The sequence below is a fragment of the Bombina bombina genome, chromosome 4, assembly GCF_027579735.1.
Source record: "Bombina bombina isolate aBomBom1 chromosome 4, aBomBom1.pri, whole genome shotgun sequence".
NCBI lineage: Eukaryota > Metazoa > Chordata > Amphibia > Anura > Bombinatoridae > Bombina > Bombina bombina.
In genome coordinates, this window is record NC_069502.1 from 387,212,194 (window position 1) to 387,233,205 (window position 21,012).

A 21,012-nucleotide genomic window follows, 5' to 3' on the forward strand; every position below is an offset into this window, starting at 1 on the left:
CATTGTGTTCTTTTTAAAATTTATTTAAGTGTTCCAAGATTCTAGTCTTAAAAAATCTACTTGTTTGTCCTAAATATTGGCTCTTACAGCTGCATTGTAATAAATATATTACATTTTGCGTTTTGCATGTTATAAAACTTGATTTCAAATTATTTTCCCATCACTGTAGATGAAAAGGTTTTGAGTACTCTTTTGGTATAACTACAGCCCTTAAATCTTCCACAGGTAAAAAAAAAAACATTTAGATTGCTGATCTGTATTGGTTTTGGCGGTCCATTCCCTTAAAATAGATGGTGCTAATTTCTGTTTGAAATTTTGGCCTTTTCTGAAAACAATCAAAGGATTCTTGGGAATTATGGGATTAAGAAATCCATACTCTTTTAACCCCTTAAGGACAAGGCCATTTTTCAATTTCTTTCCCTTAAGGACCAGGGCTATTTTGACATTTCTGCAGTGTTTGTGTTTAGCTGTAATTTTCCTCTTACTCATTTACTGTACCCACACATATTATATACCGTTTTTCTCGCCATTAAACAGACTTTCTAAATATAACATTACTTTCATCATATCTTATAATTTACTAATAAAATTTTATAAAATATGAGGAAAAAATGAAAAAAACACACTTTTTCTAACTTTGACCCCCAAAATCTGTTACACATCTACAACCACCAAAAAACACCCATGCTAAATAGTTTCTAAATTTTGTCCTGAGTTTAGAAATACCCAATGTTTACATGTTCTTTGCTTTTTTTGTAAGTTATAGGGCAATAAATACAAGTAGCACTTTGCTATTTCCAAACCACTTTTTTTTCAAAATTAGCGCTAGTTACATTGGGACACTGATATCTTTCAGGAATCCCTAAATATCCCTTGACATGTATATATTTTTTTTTAGAAGACATCCCAAAATATTGATCAAGGCCCATTTTGGTATATTTCATTCCACCATTTCACCGCCAAATGCGATCAAATAAAAAAAATCGTTTTTCACACTTTTTTTTCACAAACTTTAGGTTTCTCAATGAAATTATTTACAAACAACTTGTGCAATTAAGGCATAAATGGTTGTATATGCTTCTCTGGGATCCTCTTTGTTCAGAAATAGCAGACATATATGGCTTTGGTGTTGCTTTTTGGCAATTAGAAGGCCGCTAAATGTCACTGAGCATCACACGTGTATTATGCCCAGCAGTGAAGGGGTTAATTAGGGAGCATGTAGGGAGCTTCTAGGGTTCATTTTAGCTTTAGTGTAGTGTAGTAGACAAACCCAAGTATTGATCTAGGCCCATCTTGGTATATTTCATGCCACCATTTCACCGCCAAATGCGATCAAATAAAATAAAATGTAAAATTTTTCACAATTTTAGGTTTCTCACTGAAATTATTTACAAACAACTTGTGCAATTATGGCATAAATGGTTGTAAATGCTTCTCTGGGATCCCCTTTGTTCAGAAATAGCAGACATATATGGCTTTGGCGTTGCTTTTTGGTAATTAGAAGGCCGCTAAATGCTGCTGCGCATCACACGTGTATTATGCCCAGCAGTGCAGGGGTTAATTAGATAGCTTGTAGGGAGCTTGCAGGGTTAATTTTAGCTTTAGTGTAGAGATCAGCCTCCCACCTGACACATCCCACCCCCTGATCCCTCCCAAGCATCTCTCTTCCCTCCCTCACCCCACAATTGTCCCCGCCATCTTAAGTACTGGCAGAAAGTCTGCCAGTACTAAAATAAAAGGCTTTTTTTTTTTTTTTTTAAATATCTGTCTAGCTGTGATGGACCCCCCTTAGCCCCCAACCTCTCTGATCCCCCCCAAACAGCTCTATAAACCTTGCCCACTACCTATTTGCTGCCATCTTGGGTACTGGCAGCTATCTGCCAGTACCCAATTTGCCTCTCAAAAATGCTTTTTTAATTTTTTTTTTATGTAATTAATGTTTTTCTGTAGTGTAGCTGCCCCCCCTCAATACTCTCCTCCCTCTCCCCCTCCCAGATCCTTTTGAGTGTTATTTCCCCCCTCCCTCTCCCTGCCTCCCATTCACTCATTGGCAGTGGTTGTTGCGCAATCGCGGGCACACATGCGCGCGCGCGCTCCCTGCAGGCCCCCCGCACGCTCCCGGCACCCGGCATGCACATTCCACATTCAGGAACCAGATGCCGGGTAGCGATGGGCCGCCTCCCTGCAGCTGCTCCCACTCATCAACGATCGGGCCTATCGCGCATCGGTTTTAGAAAAAAGGTATTGCAGTGATGCCTCAATATCGAGGCAACTCAGCAATACCTTGAAAGCTTTAAACCCTTATGTCGTACATGGTACGTCGCTGGTCTTTAAAGACCAGGTTGTGTGCGACTTACCCTGTACAACATGCATCGTTAAAGGGTTAATACATGCCAGTGCTTTTGTATAATTTTTTTAATTGTTTTATTTTCACTATTAAAGGTGGTGACAAATTTGATTGTTTCTTTGTATAAATACAATTGTTGATGTAAATTATTTCCACTATTTCTGCTTGGCAATATTGATTTACATCTATTGTTAATATATTTACTCAAAGTTCGTTGCCAACTAGAAATAATTAGAGATAGAGATACAGGTGTAAATCCAGGCACGTTATTTTGTGACGTCATGGATAGCGCGAAAATTAATGTTATTTAAACTGCCTGTGTTAGCGGAAATGTATATGCACTTTGTCAGCATACTTTTAATGATTTTAATAGCTCTTGACTGTTGCCGTTGAAACACGTTGAGCAATAAAAAAACTTTTTTTTACCTTACAAGTGAAGTACTTGTTTTTTTACTAAGGAGCCGAACACCCAACTCTATCTTGTGAGTATATATCACTCATTCCACATATATTGGTGGATACTGCATGATTGTGAATCTTTCCACGTAGAAGAACTGGTTGAGCCTCTATTTGAATCATGTAAAAAAAAAAAAATTGGGTTTCATGTCCCTTTAAGCACAAATATATGAAGTGAAAGATATAAAAAAAAGTTGTTAAAATATTTGTTTGGTTACAATCTCCACTATATTGTTTTCCATCCGTGTAACATGTCTGTAATGTTTGATTTTGTAACTCGTGATTTAACCAGCTGATATGAACTCTTACATTTGGCGAAGCAGGTACAGCTTGGAGTGATTCTGTCTCTAACGTTTGACTCATCCTCGATGAAGCAGGGCAACTGCTGGATGCACAGTAATTACGAAGCTTCTTGCTATGATTTTTGCCCTGAAAAATATTATTATTAAGCATGAAAAACACATTTTTAAAGCATGGTCAATGCACATTTTTCCTTTAGTAGTTTCAGTGAAGACTTAATTAAAATAACGTACAAACAAGGCTGAAAAACAGCAAATCAAATTATGAACTATATTGACATTTTTCCATCAAGTGAATTGTACCTAATTCTATGGATCCTAATCTCAGGACTGTGGTGAGGTCTTATAACGGTTAGCAAAATGCCTCACTATGTCAAAAGTATTTGGAGAACACCCAAGGAAAGCGATTATACATAAGATGTCCATATCCATAAGATGTCAACAGTAGGCAAAGGAATTAAACACACAGTAGAAGTGCACCTAAGGACCAGTGGAGCACTACTGGTCTCAAGCAGAAGCCACCTCTGATCCAAACAGCAGCTCTAATAACACGATTAAGATGTGCAACTAGCACTGCTGAATGGATCAGCATCTGTTCCGATCGGGGCCGGCAGTACCCTGTGGGTCCCGAGTGGTGTTTAACCCGTTTGCGGTAGTTAAAGGGACACTGAACCCAAATGTTTTCTTTTGTAATTCAGAAAGAGCATGCAATTTTAAGCAACTTTCTAATTTACTCCTATTATCAAATTTTCTTCGTTCTCTTGCTATCATTATTTGAAAAAGAAGGCATCTAAGCTTTTTTTTGGTTTCAGTACTCTGGACAGCACTTTTTTATTGGCGGATGAATTTATCCACCAATCAGCAAGGACAACCCAGGTTGTTCACCAAAAATGGGCCGGCATCTAAACTTACATTCTTGCATTTCAAATAAAGATATGAAGAGAATGAAAAAAAAATTGATACTAGGAGTAAATTAGAAAGTTGCTTAAAATTTCATGCTCAATCTGAATCATGAAAGAAAGATTTTGGGTACAGTGTCCCTTTAAACACACACAGTAGTGTAGGGTCAATAATTGTAAAATGGCATGCTCTAATGAATCAAATCTTTAAAGGGACATAAAAGTGCAAAAAGAAAATGCTGCAATGTGTTGAACTATTGTCTGCACATAACTTAGAATTTAGCCCACGGAAATCCCATGGAAAGGGATTAAAGACACAGTTAAATTCAGCTTCAGCAATGCATTTCTAGGACAGAGGTGAGCCAATGACCGATGGCTGTAAGAATATAAATGTAAAGCCACCAATCACTAGCTCCCTGTAGTGAATTGCAGCTCCTTAGTCCACCTAGGTATGCTTTTCAACAAAGGATAATTAAGTAAATTAGATAATAGAAGTAAAATTAAAAGTCTCTTTAAATTGCATGTGGTATCGGATTTATGAAAGTTTAATTTTGACTTCCATGTCCCTTTTAAATAACAAAGCAGCAATTTCCAATATTTATCAATTCTGTGACAAGTTCTAAATGCCCGAACCACTAAAACACTAAGAAATTATCGTTAATTACTTTTGTTAATTAAAAGCATAATAATACACATACTGCACTGTTCAATTTCCATTCAGCTTCAACAGAGAATTTCTCAAAGAACATAGAAACATAAACATAAAGTTTGCCCTCAGATAACCAGAAAGACTTATAAATCTGTCCATATTTCCTTCTGTAAGCTTAAAGGGACAGTATACTTCAAAATTGTGATTTTTTTTAAAAAAAAAGATAGATAGTCCCTTTATTACCTATTCTCCACTTTTGCATAACCAACACGGTTATATTAATATACTCTGCAGACTGCCCCCTTATCTAAGGGCTGTTTACAACTTGCATTTTAGCCAATCAGTGCAGTCTCATTTCTAACTCTACAGCAATGAGCACAATGTTATCTATATAATACACATTAACTAGCTCTGTCTGGCTTTGAAAAGCTTATAAAATGGACTGAGATAAAGGCAGCCCGCAGGAGCTTAAAAACAGGCAGAGATGGGGAATGGGCAGTAAAGGCGATATATATCTTTTTAAACAATAACAATTGTGTCCCTTTAATTAATTCTCGTAACAGTGTTTTTTTGTTTATTGCTCTTAGACTGGATGATTATTTTAAAGAACCTGGTTTTGGAACCCTGAAAGGCTATGTAATTAATGCCATATTAAGCTTTTTTCTAATATATTTTTCATGCAGATATTAGAATAAACTTTATATTAATAAAAAAACATAACCATTCTGTTTGATCCTGGTTTTCTACATAGTTCTTGTTTAAAGCGATATATACAGTTTGTTTCACTGTTGTTATAAAAAAAAGCAATAAGCAGCAGGTTTTATTTAAAAGACCACTCTTAACAAGCAAAAAAGTAACATTAACAAACATTGTAAAAGGAGCATTGTTTTTTTTATCAATTTATAAAGTTTTTAATTTTTTCATGTGACTGATGTCATCTAGTAGCAGGAGAGTATATGTATCTGTGCTGGTACAAATGTGCACATGCGTAGTCCGTGAGAACTGTGCACATATAAGGAACAATGTGCACAGTGTTAACCAGAGCAAGCAGCTGTCACATCCTGCTGCAATCATTACAATGACACTGCAATCATTACAAAATGTAAAGTGTTTTAATTGGCATTGCAAAAAAGGTTGATGCAAGTATTAAAGTGACCATTTAATTTGTTCCCAATGATCCATTTTACCTGTTGGGGGGTATTAAATTGTTTACAAGTAGCTTGTTTACCCTTATTTCAGCATTTGAAATAGCTGATTCAGACTATGGTATGATGGTAAACTTTCCCCTTTTAAAAAACAGATCCAGAATGTTAGTGATATTTTAGATGGAGTTTAATTCATCAGTTGTAATGAATATGTGCTATATCTTACTTTTTAATACAGATATGAAATTCAAATACCACGTGCTTCACCGACAACTTTTTAAGTCATTGTTTTTGTGAGCTAATGGTTTGTCTCCAATCAGCGCTTTCCCCTTAAGGCACCTTTTGTTGTAGCTATAGCACTCATTGGAGAACATTTCAAATCGTTTGCTCATAGAAAAATTGACTTTAGAAGTGGGTGGAGTATAGGGTATTTGAATTTCATATCTACATTAAAAAGTCCAGGCTATTAACAGGCAATATAAACACAACCAGCAGAAGAAATTACACTCCCGGTGGGGTGTTGAAGAGATAACTAATAAAATGATAATTTTCCATTGTTCTCTCTTAAAGGGACACTGTACCCAAAAATTTTCTTTCATGATTCAGATTGAGCATGAAATTTTAAGCAACTTTCTAATTTACTCCTATTATCACATTTTCTTCATTCTCTTGTTATCTTTATTTAAAATGCAAGAATGTAAGTTTAGATGCCGGCCCATTTTTGGTAAACAACCTGGGTTGTCCTTGTTGATTGGTGGATAAATTCATCCACCAATAAAAAATTGCTGTCCAGCGTACTGAACCCAAAAAAAGCATAGATGCCTTCTTTTTCAAATAAAGATAGCAAGAGAACAAAGAAAAAATTATAATAGGAGTAAATTATAAATTTGCCTAAAATTGCATGCTCTTTCTGAATTACAAAACAAAATATTTGGGTTCAGTGTCCCTTTAAGAATTGAGCTTTTGGTTTCCAAACAGATATAAGACAATGAAGCAAGTGTGTGTACACAGAGTGATAACATGATGATATCTAATTTTACCTGCAAGCTAAACCCATTTCAAAAGGCTGTTTCAAAGCATAAAACCAGCAATTTCATATACACAAATAAACCTGAAAATGCAATTTCTGACACATTCTATACTCTGCAGCTGGTTTAACAAGTCATTGGCCCCTAGAGTTATCAATGTCTGTCGGACCTGATCCGACAGAGCGGATCAGGTCCGACAGACATCGCTTAATACGGCGAGCAATACGCTCGCCGTATTCAACATTGCACCAGCAGCTCACAAGAGCTGCTGGTGCAACGCCGCCCCCTGCAGACACGCGGCCAATAGGCCGCCAGCAGGGGGGTGTCAATCAACCCGATCGTACTCGATTGGGTTGATTTCCGGCGATGACTGTCCGCCTGCTCAGAGCAGGCGGACAGGTTATGGAGCAGCGGTCTTTGTGACTGCTGGTTCATAACTGCTGTTTCTGGCGAGTCTGAAGACTTGGCAGAAACACGGGGCATCAAGCTCCATACAGAGCTTGATACATATGCCCCATTGGATATACATTAATGGAAAAACTATTTTTACAGTGTACAGACCCTTTCAATATGGATCCGATGTCTCTTTGATGGCTACAATAAGTTGCAAAAAGTAAAACATGGCAACATTTAGCTGTGCAGGTTTTGTTAGTGTATACTTGTAAAGCAATTTAAAATCTGGACTGCCTTATTATTTTTTTTTCAAGAACCCTGGTTCAAATATTATAAATGTAATAATTGATTTTGTTGGCAAGTTTTACGTTTACCAACTCCTTTTAATATACTCAACCTGTAATTAAGTTTTATTGTGTTTCACTTTTACAAGAGTTTAATGGTCCTTCAATGGAAATCATTGCAATAGATATTATTTATCATGTATAATGATTTTAGTTTTTATTTATTTTTTTTATCTTCATTTGTGCAGGGTCCATCACTTCCTGTCACAGCCCAAAACAGGGGCTGAAGTCTCTACAGGAAGGCAAAGGAGGATCTTCCCCTTTCTAAGAATTTGCTAGGAGACACTAGTTTTCACTGCTCCAGTCTATTCTCAGTAGAGGTCATTTGCTGCAAAAAGTGAAAAATGAAAAAATACCACCTCTTCCGAAATACAGTTCATAGTATGTACTATTACAGAATATTATTGTCCCTTTTTTAATATTCTGATTCAATGCTACCAATATTATTTACAGTATTAGTCATTACCCTGAACTGACTATCAGAATGTGGTAGAAGAACTAATGTTGTGCAAATACTACCTCTTTCTGAAAGAAATTAATGTCTATTTTTTTTTAATAATTTTCTAATTCTTGCTACCATTAGGATTATTATTTACAGTTATAGTTATAACCTTGGACTGCCTATCAGAAGATGTGATAAAGAGCAAACAAAAAATAAAAATAGCAACTATTATTTAGCGGAGGTGACTTCACAGGGGACATGTGCACTAGCAGACACATGCACTAACAACAGGAAGTCAATTTCTTGTCCATGCTCATTACATGACTTTTGCTTAGGCTTACCAGAAGTCCCAGTTTGACTGGGATTGTCCCTGTTTTGAGGCACTGTCCCAGTGTCCCACCCGGTTGTTCATTCTGTCCCAGTAGGGTTGCCCCCTATGGGTTTTGAATCATGTGTCCGGGTTTAAGACCGCCTGAAACCTGGACACATTATTCAAAATTACCTGACTGTGAGTTTGTGGCTCTCCAGCATAGTTAGATGCTGATAATGTGTTACATACAGCCTTGTTTAGCTTAATGTTCGTACCCTTCAAAGTTCACATTTAGTAATACAGGCTGAGAGAGCAGCATAGTTTTTTTTTAATTTTGTAGTACTACTTTGTTTATTTTTCTAGTAATTTAACACCCCCCTCTGACCCCTGGTGACATCACCGGTGATACACGTTTAGGGGACTCATTGTGGGTATGACCAGGAAGTGCAGACAGGCAGGATTTTTGGCGTGGATCTTGCTTAACTTCATGCAGGATAACATTTTGGCTGTAATCTTCCTACATTATGGTATAGCGTAGCCTCTTAAACAGCTTTAGCAGGTATGTGTTTCTTTTTTACTTATTTCATTCAATGTTGTATTAATGCCTTATCAGTATCCAGTTCTGTTCCTTATTTAGACACATAAAACACATATTACACTGCAGATATTAAATTGTGTGATGTATATGCTTTTCACTATTTTATGAAATTGGTAACAGACATCCTAACTCTCCCGGAAGTTTCGGGAGTCTCCCGCATTGAAAAAGCTGCTCCCTGACACCTGCAAATTAAACACAATCTACCGGAAATAGCGGTGCCAGAGAAAATCAAATTTGTGCCTGCACTTCTCATTTCTACCTCTAGGTGTCACTGTTTCATTATAGCTTAAAGGGCCACTAAACCCAAAATCTTTTTTTTTCATGATTCAGATAGAGAATAGAAATTTAAACAACATTACAATTTACTTCTATTATTTATTTTGCTTCATTTTTTAGATATCCTTAGTCGAAGAAAAAGCAATGCACATGGTGAGCCAATCACACAAGGCTTCTATGTGCAGCAACCAATCAGCAGCTGCTGAGCATATCTAGATATGCTTTTCAGCAAAGAATATCAAGAGAATAAAACAAATTAGATAATATAAGTAAATTAGAAAGATGTTTAAAATTGCATTCTCTTTCTAAATCATGAAAGAAAAAATGTGGGTGTCATGTCCCTTTAATGTAAATAGTTACTGCGTTCCTCTCTAGACTTTTCTCCCCCTTCCTGACCTCTAGTGCAGTGCGAGACATAGCAGCAGACCTGATATAGGTGAGTTGTGCAGACTCTCATACTTTATATTGTGCAGACTCCCATATTTTATATTGTGCAGACTCCCATACTTTATATTGTGCAGACTTCCATACATTATATTTTGCAGACTTCCATACTTTATATTGTGCAGACTCCCATACTTTATATTGTGCAGACTTCCATACTTTATATTGTGCAGACTCCCAAACTTTATATTGTGCTGACTCCCAAACTGTATATTGTGCTGACTCCCAAACTTTATAGTGAGGTAGTATAGTGAGGGGCGCGGAGGGGGGGGCACCTCCCTGAAATTAGTTTTTGCAGGTTGGGATGTCTGTGGTAATTATGCTTGATGTTTGGCATTATTTAGAATCTGAGATTTAGATGATTTGTTTGCTCATGTTGTGTATTGTTTGCCATGACAACGTAATGGTGCCTTTTTCACTAGGGGATGGTGTTATGGTCTATTTAAACTGTATGATTCACTTGTTGTTTGACTGAGGGAGGGTAGAGTATCCACGAAACATTACGCACATAAAAGCTACTACTTTAAAAGGACCGGTAACAGACATGCCCCCTTGACCACGCCCCTGACCACACCTCCACTGGCACAGAGCCAGGTGGTCCCAGTTTCACCTCTAAAAATTATGGCAAGCCTACTTTTGCTGCAAAAATCATGTGACAGGAAGTAATAATACAACTTAAATTCTATGATGGTAATTCCCATATCAACCTACAGGCAGTGGCTACACTGAAAAATTATAAGTGCTCAGTTTTCAAAAGTACAAGTAAGTTGTTTGTTGTGTTTTTCTATCTGTTATGTATTAATTTAGCGATAGAAGGAGAAAACACTTCACAAAAGTTACTTAGAGAAGATCTCTTAACTGATCTCAAAAATACAGAAAATATTTTATGTATAAGGAGATCCAAACGGAAGGTTAAATTGTAATAAGACATTAAAATTAAATAAGATGATAAAAACAGGGGGCGGAGCCGGAAGCTGCCATGAGAGAAGTGTAAAACCGGAGCTCCGTGCAATTAGCCCTTAACTACAATATGTTCTGGTAATATGCTGAACACTCGGGTAACAAAGTATGGGAGAAGACTGCTGAACTTATATAGCTCATGATGAGCCACTTACTGTGAGGATACGCTTTCTGACACGGTAGAAATGATTTATCAAACATCGCACTGAGCTAGCTGGAAGGCTGATCGAGACCGACATAGCAATACTGTGTAGCAGCAGCCGAAGTATAAGCTAACACAACGCCGCAAATACGGGAATACCACTTGGATTACCAGTCCTGTCGGTGGATCTTCTAGAGCGGTCATCAGTATCTGGGCAAGCTGAAACTCCGCAAGAGGGGGTAAGCCGGCTGACCGCAAGGCAGCCATAACACATGCACTACATAGCCCTGGGAGAAATGCACACGTGGCAGGCGCAACAAGCGTGCACTTAAATCTAACTGCCTACACGTTTGGTATAACAGACATATGGCTACAAAGAAGGAGCATTTAATGAGCACACACAGTGATAAAGGCTCTGGTTTCTGCATTTAAGGCCGAAAATACATTACTGCTCCATAACTGTTTAGAAAGTGTGACCCTGGATATAATAGAGCGTAGCAGCTTAGTGCGATACAAGCTACGGATCTTATAGAAAGCTTGATTTAAATTTATCTATACCGCAATTGTCACCTTAGCTAGAGGTGTTGGACATAAAGCTCAATAAGAAGAACCCCATAACATTGACTGTTCAACTTACAAAAGCAGCCATCTTTAATCCCTTTTTCTTTTTTGTATCTTTGCAACTATCGCTGGGCATAGAAACCAAACTGTATACTGGCAAATTTAAGCACTATAAAATAGATTGCAAGTTTTCCTACAGCAATAACCTGCAATAACATTTGGCTGCACCCTTAAGCAAAAGGGAAAGGGAAAATAAAAGAGACACCCTCCACAGGAACTATCAGCTATAGGCTTTATGCAGTTCCCTACACATTACGAAAGCTGTCATGGCGTCCAGACGCACAATCAAGCCTGATAAAAATGCCAAAGCAACTAATGTCAAAACATTAACTATGTCCTCCTTCTTGCAAGCTGCAGATACATCTGACACCAGGCGTGCTGACACCAATATAGGAGGACAATCTCCTAGCGCAGATTCCCAACAGGGTGATAACACAAATTCGCAAATCCTTGAGACTCAACTTCCAGCGTCGTTACTAGACAACCTTCCATCTAAGCAAGATATTGCAAATATAGTACGCACATGTGTAAGAGAGGAACTGGCTACAATAGCACAAGATATACACACACTTGGATTCCAAGTGGATTCGCTAAAAAGCGGTCAAGATCAGCTAAAAGAAAAAGTAAATGTACTAACTGAACAGGTTACGTCACAACAAGAGGTCATTCAGGGCCTGCAGGAAAAGTTACAGGATTTGGAGAATCGCAGTCGGCGAAAGAACTTACGAATCAGAGGAGTGCCAGAAGATGTACTTCCCCGTGATTTCCCAGTGTACCTGCAGGCCTTGTTTCAGCACATCAAGGAATCATCACATACCACAGATATACAATGGGTGAGAGCACACCGATCTCTCCGTCCCAAAAATCCGGAATCGGCACTACCAAGGGACATTGTCATAAGATTTAAAAAAATTCTTGAGAAAGAAATGCTACTGAATCAGTCCCGTAAGAACCAGCCAGTCAGATTCAGAGGTACAGTAATCCAGTTCTATCAGGACTTTTCCTATGAAACTCTACAAAGAAGGAAAGAATTCTCACCCCTCACAACGACATTAAGGAACAAAAAGATCCCCTACAGATGGGGCTTTCCGGCACAAATATGGGTCTTCCGAAACAACACCAGACTTATTTGCAGATCCCCAGAGGATATTCCTACCTTTTGCTCCTCTTTAGGTATAGAACCTATTGAGATGGACTTTTCTACTACTATGCCAATACCCACCACCAAGAGACCAACTGAGAAAACGCCTACTTGGCGAACTGTATCTGCTAAAAAGGGTAAAATTGTGCCCAACACGCCACTGAGGAAAAGCGCTCTTAGCTTAAATGGCTCTAGTGTAACCCCTTAAGCTCATATAACTTTAAATATATGACTTCAGGTTGTAAGTACTGAGACCAGATTGCAGGACTAACCCCTGTGATTTTTGTTGTATGCACCAATGGACTGTAGAACTCTGCAGCCCAAAAGCTTTAGACACACAGAATGGATAATTCTTAGCTAGATATGTCAACCAGGACTGGTGGTTGCAGAACAATATGTTATACTCTCAAGTTTTACAAATAACGTCCTTAATTCCCTTACTTTGATGAGGTTGTCATAATCCCACCTAGTTTAAAGAATATATGGTTTAGAAAATATTCAGGGAGGTTATGTTAAGATAAAGTACCATACTGTTGAATGTGTATATTTGCAGATCATAAGATCGGAAAGTTCAAGATATTAGTCAGCCAGAACTAATCATTTCTAGTCAGAAAAGCTAAATAGGGCTTATAATTGCAATTTATTGTTAAATTCCCCATTACTCACTCTCATTATGCCCTACATTAGGAAGAGAGTATTGAATCTATGTTCAAGTGAGAATTTCACTCAATGTTTTTTTGTTTATATGTTTGCACTTCTCGTTTGCACTGTTCATATTGTTTATGATGTATTTTACAGAGCAACTGTTTTATTACAGTTTCAATACCTAGACTTTGTACCAGATACCGAGCTGCATTCCAGAAATCCAAGATCTGCATATAGGTAAAGATGCTACACCCTACAGGTAAGGCTACACGCCTATTGACACTAATGACACAAAATGCCAAGGGCTTAAATTCACCACACAAACGCTCCAAAGCATTATCAGATTTAGCAAAAAGACAAGTGGACATCCTTTTTCTACAGGAAACCCACTTCCAGCATAATAAAGAACCCAAATATTTCGGGAGAACGTTCACTACACATTTTCACAGTTCAGATCCTAGCAAGAAAGCAGGAGTTAGCATTTTAATAAGAAAAGACCTATCATTCACATTAACTCACGCAAGTAAGGATAAAGACAGCAGATTCCTAGGACTAACAGGACTTTTACATGGCAGACCAATAACGCTAGTGAACATATACGCCCCACACCTTAAGCAGGCCCCCTTTTTTCAAAATATATTTAAAAAAAAATTTGGATCTCGCAGTGGGACCCATCTATTTTGCAGGAGATCTCAATTTTCCTTTACAGCCAGGGAAAGACAGCTCCAACCCTAAAATTTTGATATCGAAAAAGATCTCTGTGATTTTATGGAAAAACTTGAAAAATCTTAATTTGTACGACATCTGGCGCTTTATACATACAGATAAAAGAGATTATACCTTTTTCTCAAACCCCAATAAATCCTACAGTAGGCTAGATTACATATTTACTAATCAAAAGGGTCTCACATCTGTACACCTTTGTGAGATATCGCCAACAGCCTGGTCTGGCCACTCGGCAGTAATATTAAAATTTTCATGGCCTGAAGCGCGATCAGACCCATTCATTTGGAAATTGGATGAAACTCTGCTGAACGATCCAAATTCTTTAAATATATTGTCGAAACATCTCACAGAATACTTCACTCATAATGTTCACTCAGTAGAAGACAATTATTTAATATGGGAAGCACACAAATGCGTAATTCGGGGAGAACTAATAAAATTAAAAGCACAACAGCAAAAACAATATCACCAACAATACAAAGAGCTGACAGAAAAATTTATAGAGCTAGATCATGCGTTAAAGCGAAACCCAAATGACGCTACATTAACACAGGACTACCATACAGCCCTACAGCATTAGACCACTTTTTAGATATAGAATACCAAACTATGCACAAAAAAACAAACAGCATGTTCTACTATGAGAGTAATAGGGCAGACAAACTGTTAGCCCGCGCACTAAAAAAGAAAAGATTCAAATCATATATATATGAGATACATCACCCAAAGTATCAGGCTCCCCTTTGTACCACTAAAGAGATTCTTCGCACCTTCCAAGACTACTACACTGACCTTTACAATATCACAAAATCACCTGCATCTGACGAGCACCTCTCTGACCTCCATGAATATATAGATAATTGTCAAGTCCCTAGACTCACTTCGGAACAATTAACTGCCCTAAAAGGACCTATAACTGCACAAGAACTTCAATATGCAATAACTAATCTCCCAAACGGGAAAAGCCCGGGCCCAGATGGCCTATCAGCCAAATATTATAAAGTTTTCTCCTCATTTCTTGTCCCACACCTGACTCAGCTTTTTAACGAAGTGGCTGAAGACAACCCATTCCCATCCTCGATGCTTGAAGCACAAGTATCGGTAATTCCAAAGCCAGGAAAGCAGCCGACTATACCGGCAAATTTCCGTCCGATTTCTCTACTTAATGTAGATATCAAATTATATGCAAAAACCCTTGCGACCCGTATTAACTTAGTCCTCCCATTCCTGATTCATTTAAATCAAGCTGGCTTCACACCAACGTGTGAAGCTAGATATAATACCGCAAAAATTCTGACTCTTATGGAGTATGCCCATAAATACCAAGTTCCCTCCGCGTTCATATCTATGGACACGGAGAAAGAATTCGATAGGCTTGACTGGGCCTTTTTGAAACAAACATTATATAGATTCGGATTTGACCAAGAGCTAACAATGAAAATCTTTGCATTATACAATGAACCCCAGGCCAAAGTTAAATTAAATGACTCCCTTTCAGACTCATTTCAAATTCACAATGGAACCAGACAGGGCTGCCCCCTATCCCCCCTACTTTTTATCCTGTCTATGGAAATTTTAGCCTCATACATAAGAAATGACCCCACTATTACAGGACATAAGCTAGGACCAACCGAATACAAGATCACGCTTTAGGCGGATTACGTATTTCTCACCCTCACTAATCTCGAATCCACAATACCTGCTTTACTAAACGTATTACAAACATATGGGCGATTCTCTAACTTCAAAGTAAACATCACGAAATTTGAATTGTTACATATCAATTTAGCACCTGAGACTTTGTTTGACTTGCAACAAAGGTTCCAGCTTAGAGAGCAAGGAAAAGCAGTAAAATACCTAGGAGTTTACATATCCCCAAATATACAAGACGTTCTAACTTTGAATTATGAGAGCCTTATTCTAAACATAAATTCACTATTGAGAAGTTGGAGTAATAAATTCTTGTCATGGCTAGGGAGAATTAACGCAATAAAAATGATCATACTGCCTAAGGTATTATACTTAATGCAAACCTTACCCGTCCCCCTCCCTGACCAAATATTGCATAGATTACAGAAAATATTGAATAACTTTATTTGGGCAAATAAGCGCACGCGCATCGCTACAGCCACAATGCATAGGCCCATAGAGCTAGGAGGTATGGGAGCACCTAATCTCCTACATTATAGGCTAGCCACCTTTATGGTCAGGGTGGTAGATTGGTGCAAACATGCTATGAATAAAGAGTGGGTTCAACTGGAGACCCACTTGGCTAACAATGTCAATCTAATTGAAAATTGTTGGCTCCCCCCTAGTCAGAGATCACTCCCGGACACTACAACAACATCAATATGAGAAACCTATAAACTTTGGGACAAACTTATAAAACAACACACCCAAATCTCCACGATGAACTCTCCCTTGACCCCGATAATTGGCAATGTAACATGCCCATTAAACCTTAAGGCGACTGAGTCACTCGCTGTAACCATTAAAGACGCTCTCCCAGCTTCCATGTTTTATGCTGCTGGGAAAGTTAGGCCACTGGTAGATCTTATGACTGGTAGCGGTTGTAGGTTCCAAAATTGGTTAGCATATTCACAGCTAGCGCACTTTCTTTCCACCCATCCATCAAAAGCGCATTTCATCCGCCCATTGACCCCTTTTGAAAATATATGCATTAATCAATTGCCCAGTAGAGGTATCCTCTCTATTGCGCATAAACAGCTCCTAATATCCCACTATAAAGCTTTGCCATCGTATGTTACCAAATGGGAAAGAGAAATTGAGGGTACTATATCAAAACAAACATGGTACACTATATTTGCACATCTGAGCAAATCTTCCTCTTCAATTTCTACATTAGAAATTAACCTCAAACTACTGTGCAGATGGTACTATACACCGGTACGTTTGCATCAATTATTCCCTAATGCTTCAGCGACATGCTGGAGAGGATGCCAATGTAATGGGACTCCGTCCCACATCTGTACGACAGCCATGAAATTTTGGGAAGCAATTAAAATTGAAATTGAACATGCATTGAATGTTCTTATACCGTTTAATATATGGGTTTTTATTTTCAACCATTTTCCCAAGATAAAATGTAAACTAAGACTAGCGCTTTTGACAATAATGATTAACGCCGCTAAAAAGTTAATACCTTTAAATTGGAAAAAAGCAGATCTCCCCATGGTAGCGGTATGGAGGAGCACAGTATCACATAGTTTGACGCTAGAAAAATACCATTACGGACAGACACACCGTCAAGATGACTATCACTCCATATGCTTTTTATGGGAAGAATATTTAAACACAGTGCCCACACGTCCCACATGATTCCTAAGTTGAGTTATTAATATCTTACCCCCTAAAGGTCCCTTTGGCGTTTTGATCTCATCGCAGACATCTTACCTATTGTAACTCATTTTATTGTATAGATCTTCAGTGACATAGGAAATTCTAGCTATCAGGGTATCCATCCTAGATTAGAGCCGGTATACTGGTACATCTGCAGTCTATTTCAACATTTATAAATGTCTAACTTAATATATTAGTAAAATCGTATGTTTTTGTTCTTTTTTTTTCCCCCTTTTATTAATACGAAGTTGTCTTAAAAATATGTATGCATCAGCTGATACCATGTTCTGGGTATACTTGTCTAAATCAAACTGTATGCATAATTGATTTTTTCAATAAAGCTGTTTGAAAAAAAAAATGATAAAAACAATAATTGTGTTTCAGGAAATATATCATATACATATCAAAAAGGGCTATCAGTGGTAGAAAAAGTGACTACAATGTTCATGGAAAACATTGGGGTCATAGATAGGAAATATACCTGTGCCAAAAATGTTTATTAGCCCACCATGAAGAAGATACAGAAATGCAACATGAAAAAGTCAGAAAATCCAAATAAAAGTTGCCTTGAAAGGATAAAATGGTTATACCCAAAAAAGGAAATAATTAAAGGATTCCAAAACTTTAACTTTTTTGTTGTCTAAATTTAATCAAAATCGTATCTATAAACCCTCATTAGCCAAACTTACCCACTTAGAATGGAAAACGAGGGTTAGAAGATTAATAAAATAATGTATTACATTTCTAAAAAAACGTCATCAAAGCCAAACCCGTTTCTGCTGATGTCAATGCAAAAACTATTAGCCAATCACAGCGCGATTTTTTGCATCTCATTATTGCTTGTATTCGTCACCTGGCACGTGCGCAATACTATATGGCCATTAGCGGATGCGCATATTACCGCTTAGATGACAGACTTACCCAAAACAAGTTACTGGCAAAACGCATGCACTTTTTAAAATTAGATCGATTGAATAGGTACTCCTATTCACACTGTGTACGGCTTGATTACAAGCTAATCCTTATAATGCAATAAACTAAGCCTTCTAATGCTTATCTACCAGCATAATTTATTGCCTTTTATTCGTATGTCTGTTATCAAACCACAATCTCAATTACTGACTGATTGTATAGAATTGTTATATTATATCAAGTATACACTTGCTGCATTGAGCTTGTGTTTTGAAATACACATTGTAGAATAGGTAATATTGAAAAACTCAATTTTTTTTTTTTTGCTTACACTAGTGTTTTTGCCAATACTATTGTTGTTTATACTTAAAGTGATGGTAAACTCTCCCCTTTATAAAATCAGATCTGGAATGTAAGCGCTATTTTAGATGAGGTTTAATTCATTAGCTGTAATGAAGATGCAGTATAACTTAGTTATTAATATAGATATGAAATTCAAATACTGCATGCTCCTCCGCCCACTTCAAAAGTAAACTTTTCTGTGAGCTAACAGATTGAATTGTTCAATCAGCGCTCTCCCCATATGGCACTTTTGTTGTAGCTAGAGCATTGATTGGAGAGTAATTCAATCATTTAGCTGACAGGAAAATTGACTTTTGAAGTGGGTGGTGTAACGTGGGGTATTTGAATTTCATATCTATATTAATAACTAAGTTATAGCGCATCTTCATTACACATGATGAATAAAACCCCATCTAAAATAGCGCTTAGATTCCAGATCTGATTTTAAAAAGGGGAGAGTTTACCATCACTTTAACTATGGACACGATTTTTGAAACCCTAAAACATTGTGTAATTTAATAATCAAGTCTGAAAAAGAGAAAGAACCTAAACTTACATTTTTAACGATGTAGACGCTTTGTCTCTCTCAACTAATAATCTATATTGTAAACATTTATATTTAAAACATATTAATAACTTTACAAATAATTGTTAATATTTCAAATATTGCAATAACTTCTTAGATGCTGTATACAACGTGTGTTATAACCCTGTAGTAAGTCAGTATTCAAAGACTAAAAAAATACAGTATAACCACTTATTTAACACAGTATATATATTTCTTTTTTGCATTATATATATATATATATATATATATATATATATATATATATATATATAATACAACTATATGTCCAAGATATTATATGCATTATATGATATATATATATATATATATATATATATTATAATTGTATTTTATATATATATGTATATGTATATATATATGTATATGTATATATATATATATATATATATATATATATATATATATATATATATATATATATATATATATATATATATAAACACATGAATAGTCAAAATGTGAATATCCCTTGAAGTGTCTGCCAAAACTTTAATATTTTATTTATCATTAAATTATATGAATAATTTAAAAATATTTATTGTAAAAAAAGTTAGTGGCTTTTCAAGAGACTGCCAGGGATATTGTTTGATAAGTTATCTAATAAATTTAGCATGTTTGAAATACTAGATGTGTATCTGCATTTGTATAATAACAACAAGCACTATACAAATACACAGCAGTGATACTTGTTCTTTGTTATAACCACAAGTGCTGGTTATAGAATCAGTTGTATCTCCATTATTCGAATAACATCCAGCACTATGTGTATGGGTAAAGCCATAGGAGTTCTGATTTATATGATCATTGTTATCTGCAAAAGTATAATAACAACAAGCACACAAACAAAATATTTTTTTATTTAAAAGCTAATTTTTTTATCCTTCTCGTAGTTCTGTAATTTGGAAAATGGACAATACACTGGCTTTTGTCTTTAGAATATACTGTGTGCAGAAATCGTTAGTGCAGCAAACTGGCAGAGAGTAACTTGTAACAAATACATCTAATAAATACAAGTGAGTGATTATAGAATATACTGTGTGCAGACATCGTTAGTGCAGCAAACTGGCAGAGAGTAACTTGTAACAAATACATCTAATAAATACAAGTGAGTGATTATAGAATATACTGTGTGCAGACATCGTTAGTGCAGTAAACTGGCAGAGAGTAACTTGTAACAAATACATCTAATAAATACAAGTGAGTGATTATAGAATATACTGTGTGCAGACATCGTTAGTGCAGCAAACTGGCAGAGAGTAACTTGTAACAAATACATCTAATAAATACAAGTGAGTGATTATAGAATATACTGTGTGCAGACATCGTTAGTGCAGTAAACTGGCAGAGAGTAACTTGTAACACATACATCTAATAAATACAAGTGAGTGATTATAGAATATACTGTGTGCAGACATCGTTAGTGCAGCAAACTGGCAGAGAGTAACTTGTAACACATACATCTAATAAATACAAGTGAGTGATTATAGAATACTAGTCCTAAAGCCCGTTCACACGGGCCATTTTTTGCAGTACAGTGGTCCCACCCCTGGCGTTCTCTCCCTCCCACTCTCTTTTGCTTTCTCTCTCTCCCCCCTCTCTTTTGCGCTCTCTACCCCTCTCTCTCTCTCCATCTCCCCCTCTCTCTCTCTCTCCCCTCTCTCTCTCCCCCCTCTCTCTCTCTCCCCCCTTTCTCTCTCTCTCTCCCCTCTCTCTCTCTCTCCCCTCTCTCTCTCTCCCCTCTCTCTATCTCCCCTCTATCTCTCTCTCTCCCCCCCCTCTCTCTCTCGCCTCTCTCTTTCTCTCTCCCCTCTCTCTGTCTCTCTCTCTCTCTCTCCCCTCTATCTCTCTCCCCTCTATATCTCTCTCTCCCCCCTCTCTCTCTCCCCCCTCTCTCTCTCTCTCTCTCTCTCCCCCCCTCTCTCTCCCCCCTCTCTCTCTCCCCTC

At 37.1% G+C, this 21,012-nt stretch overlaps 1 protein-coding gene across 1 annotated transcript in view; it reads right to left on the bottom strand.

Annotated features, from left to right (window-relative positions):
- Window positions 1–21,012, bottom strand: part of ZMAT3 (zinc finger matrin-type 3) — an 84,977-nt gene that overhangs the window by 52,001 nt on the left and 11,964 nt on the right. Inside the window, exon 4 of the mRNA XM_053710158.1 lies at window positions 3,113–3,232. Coding sequence (XP_053566133.1) covers window positions 3,113–3,232 — 120 coding nt within the window. The remainder of the gene's footprint in view (window positions 1–3,112; window positions 3,233–21,012) is intronic.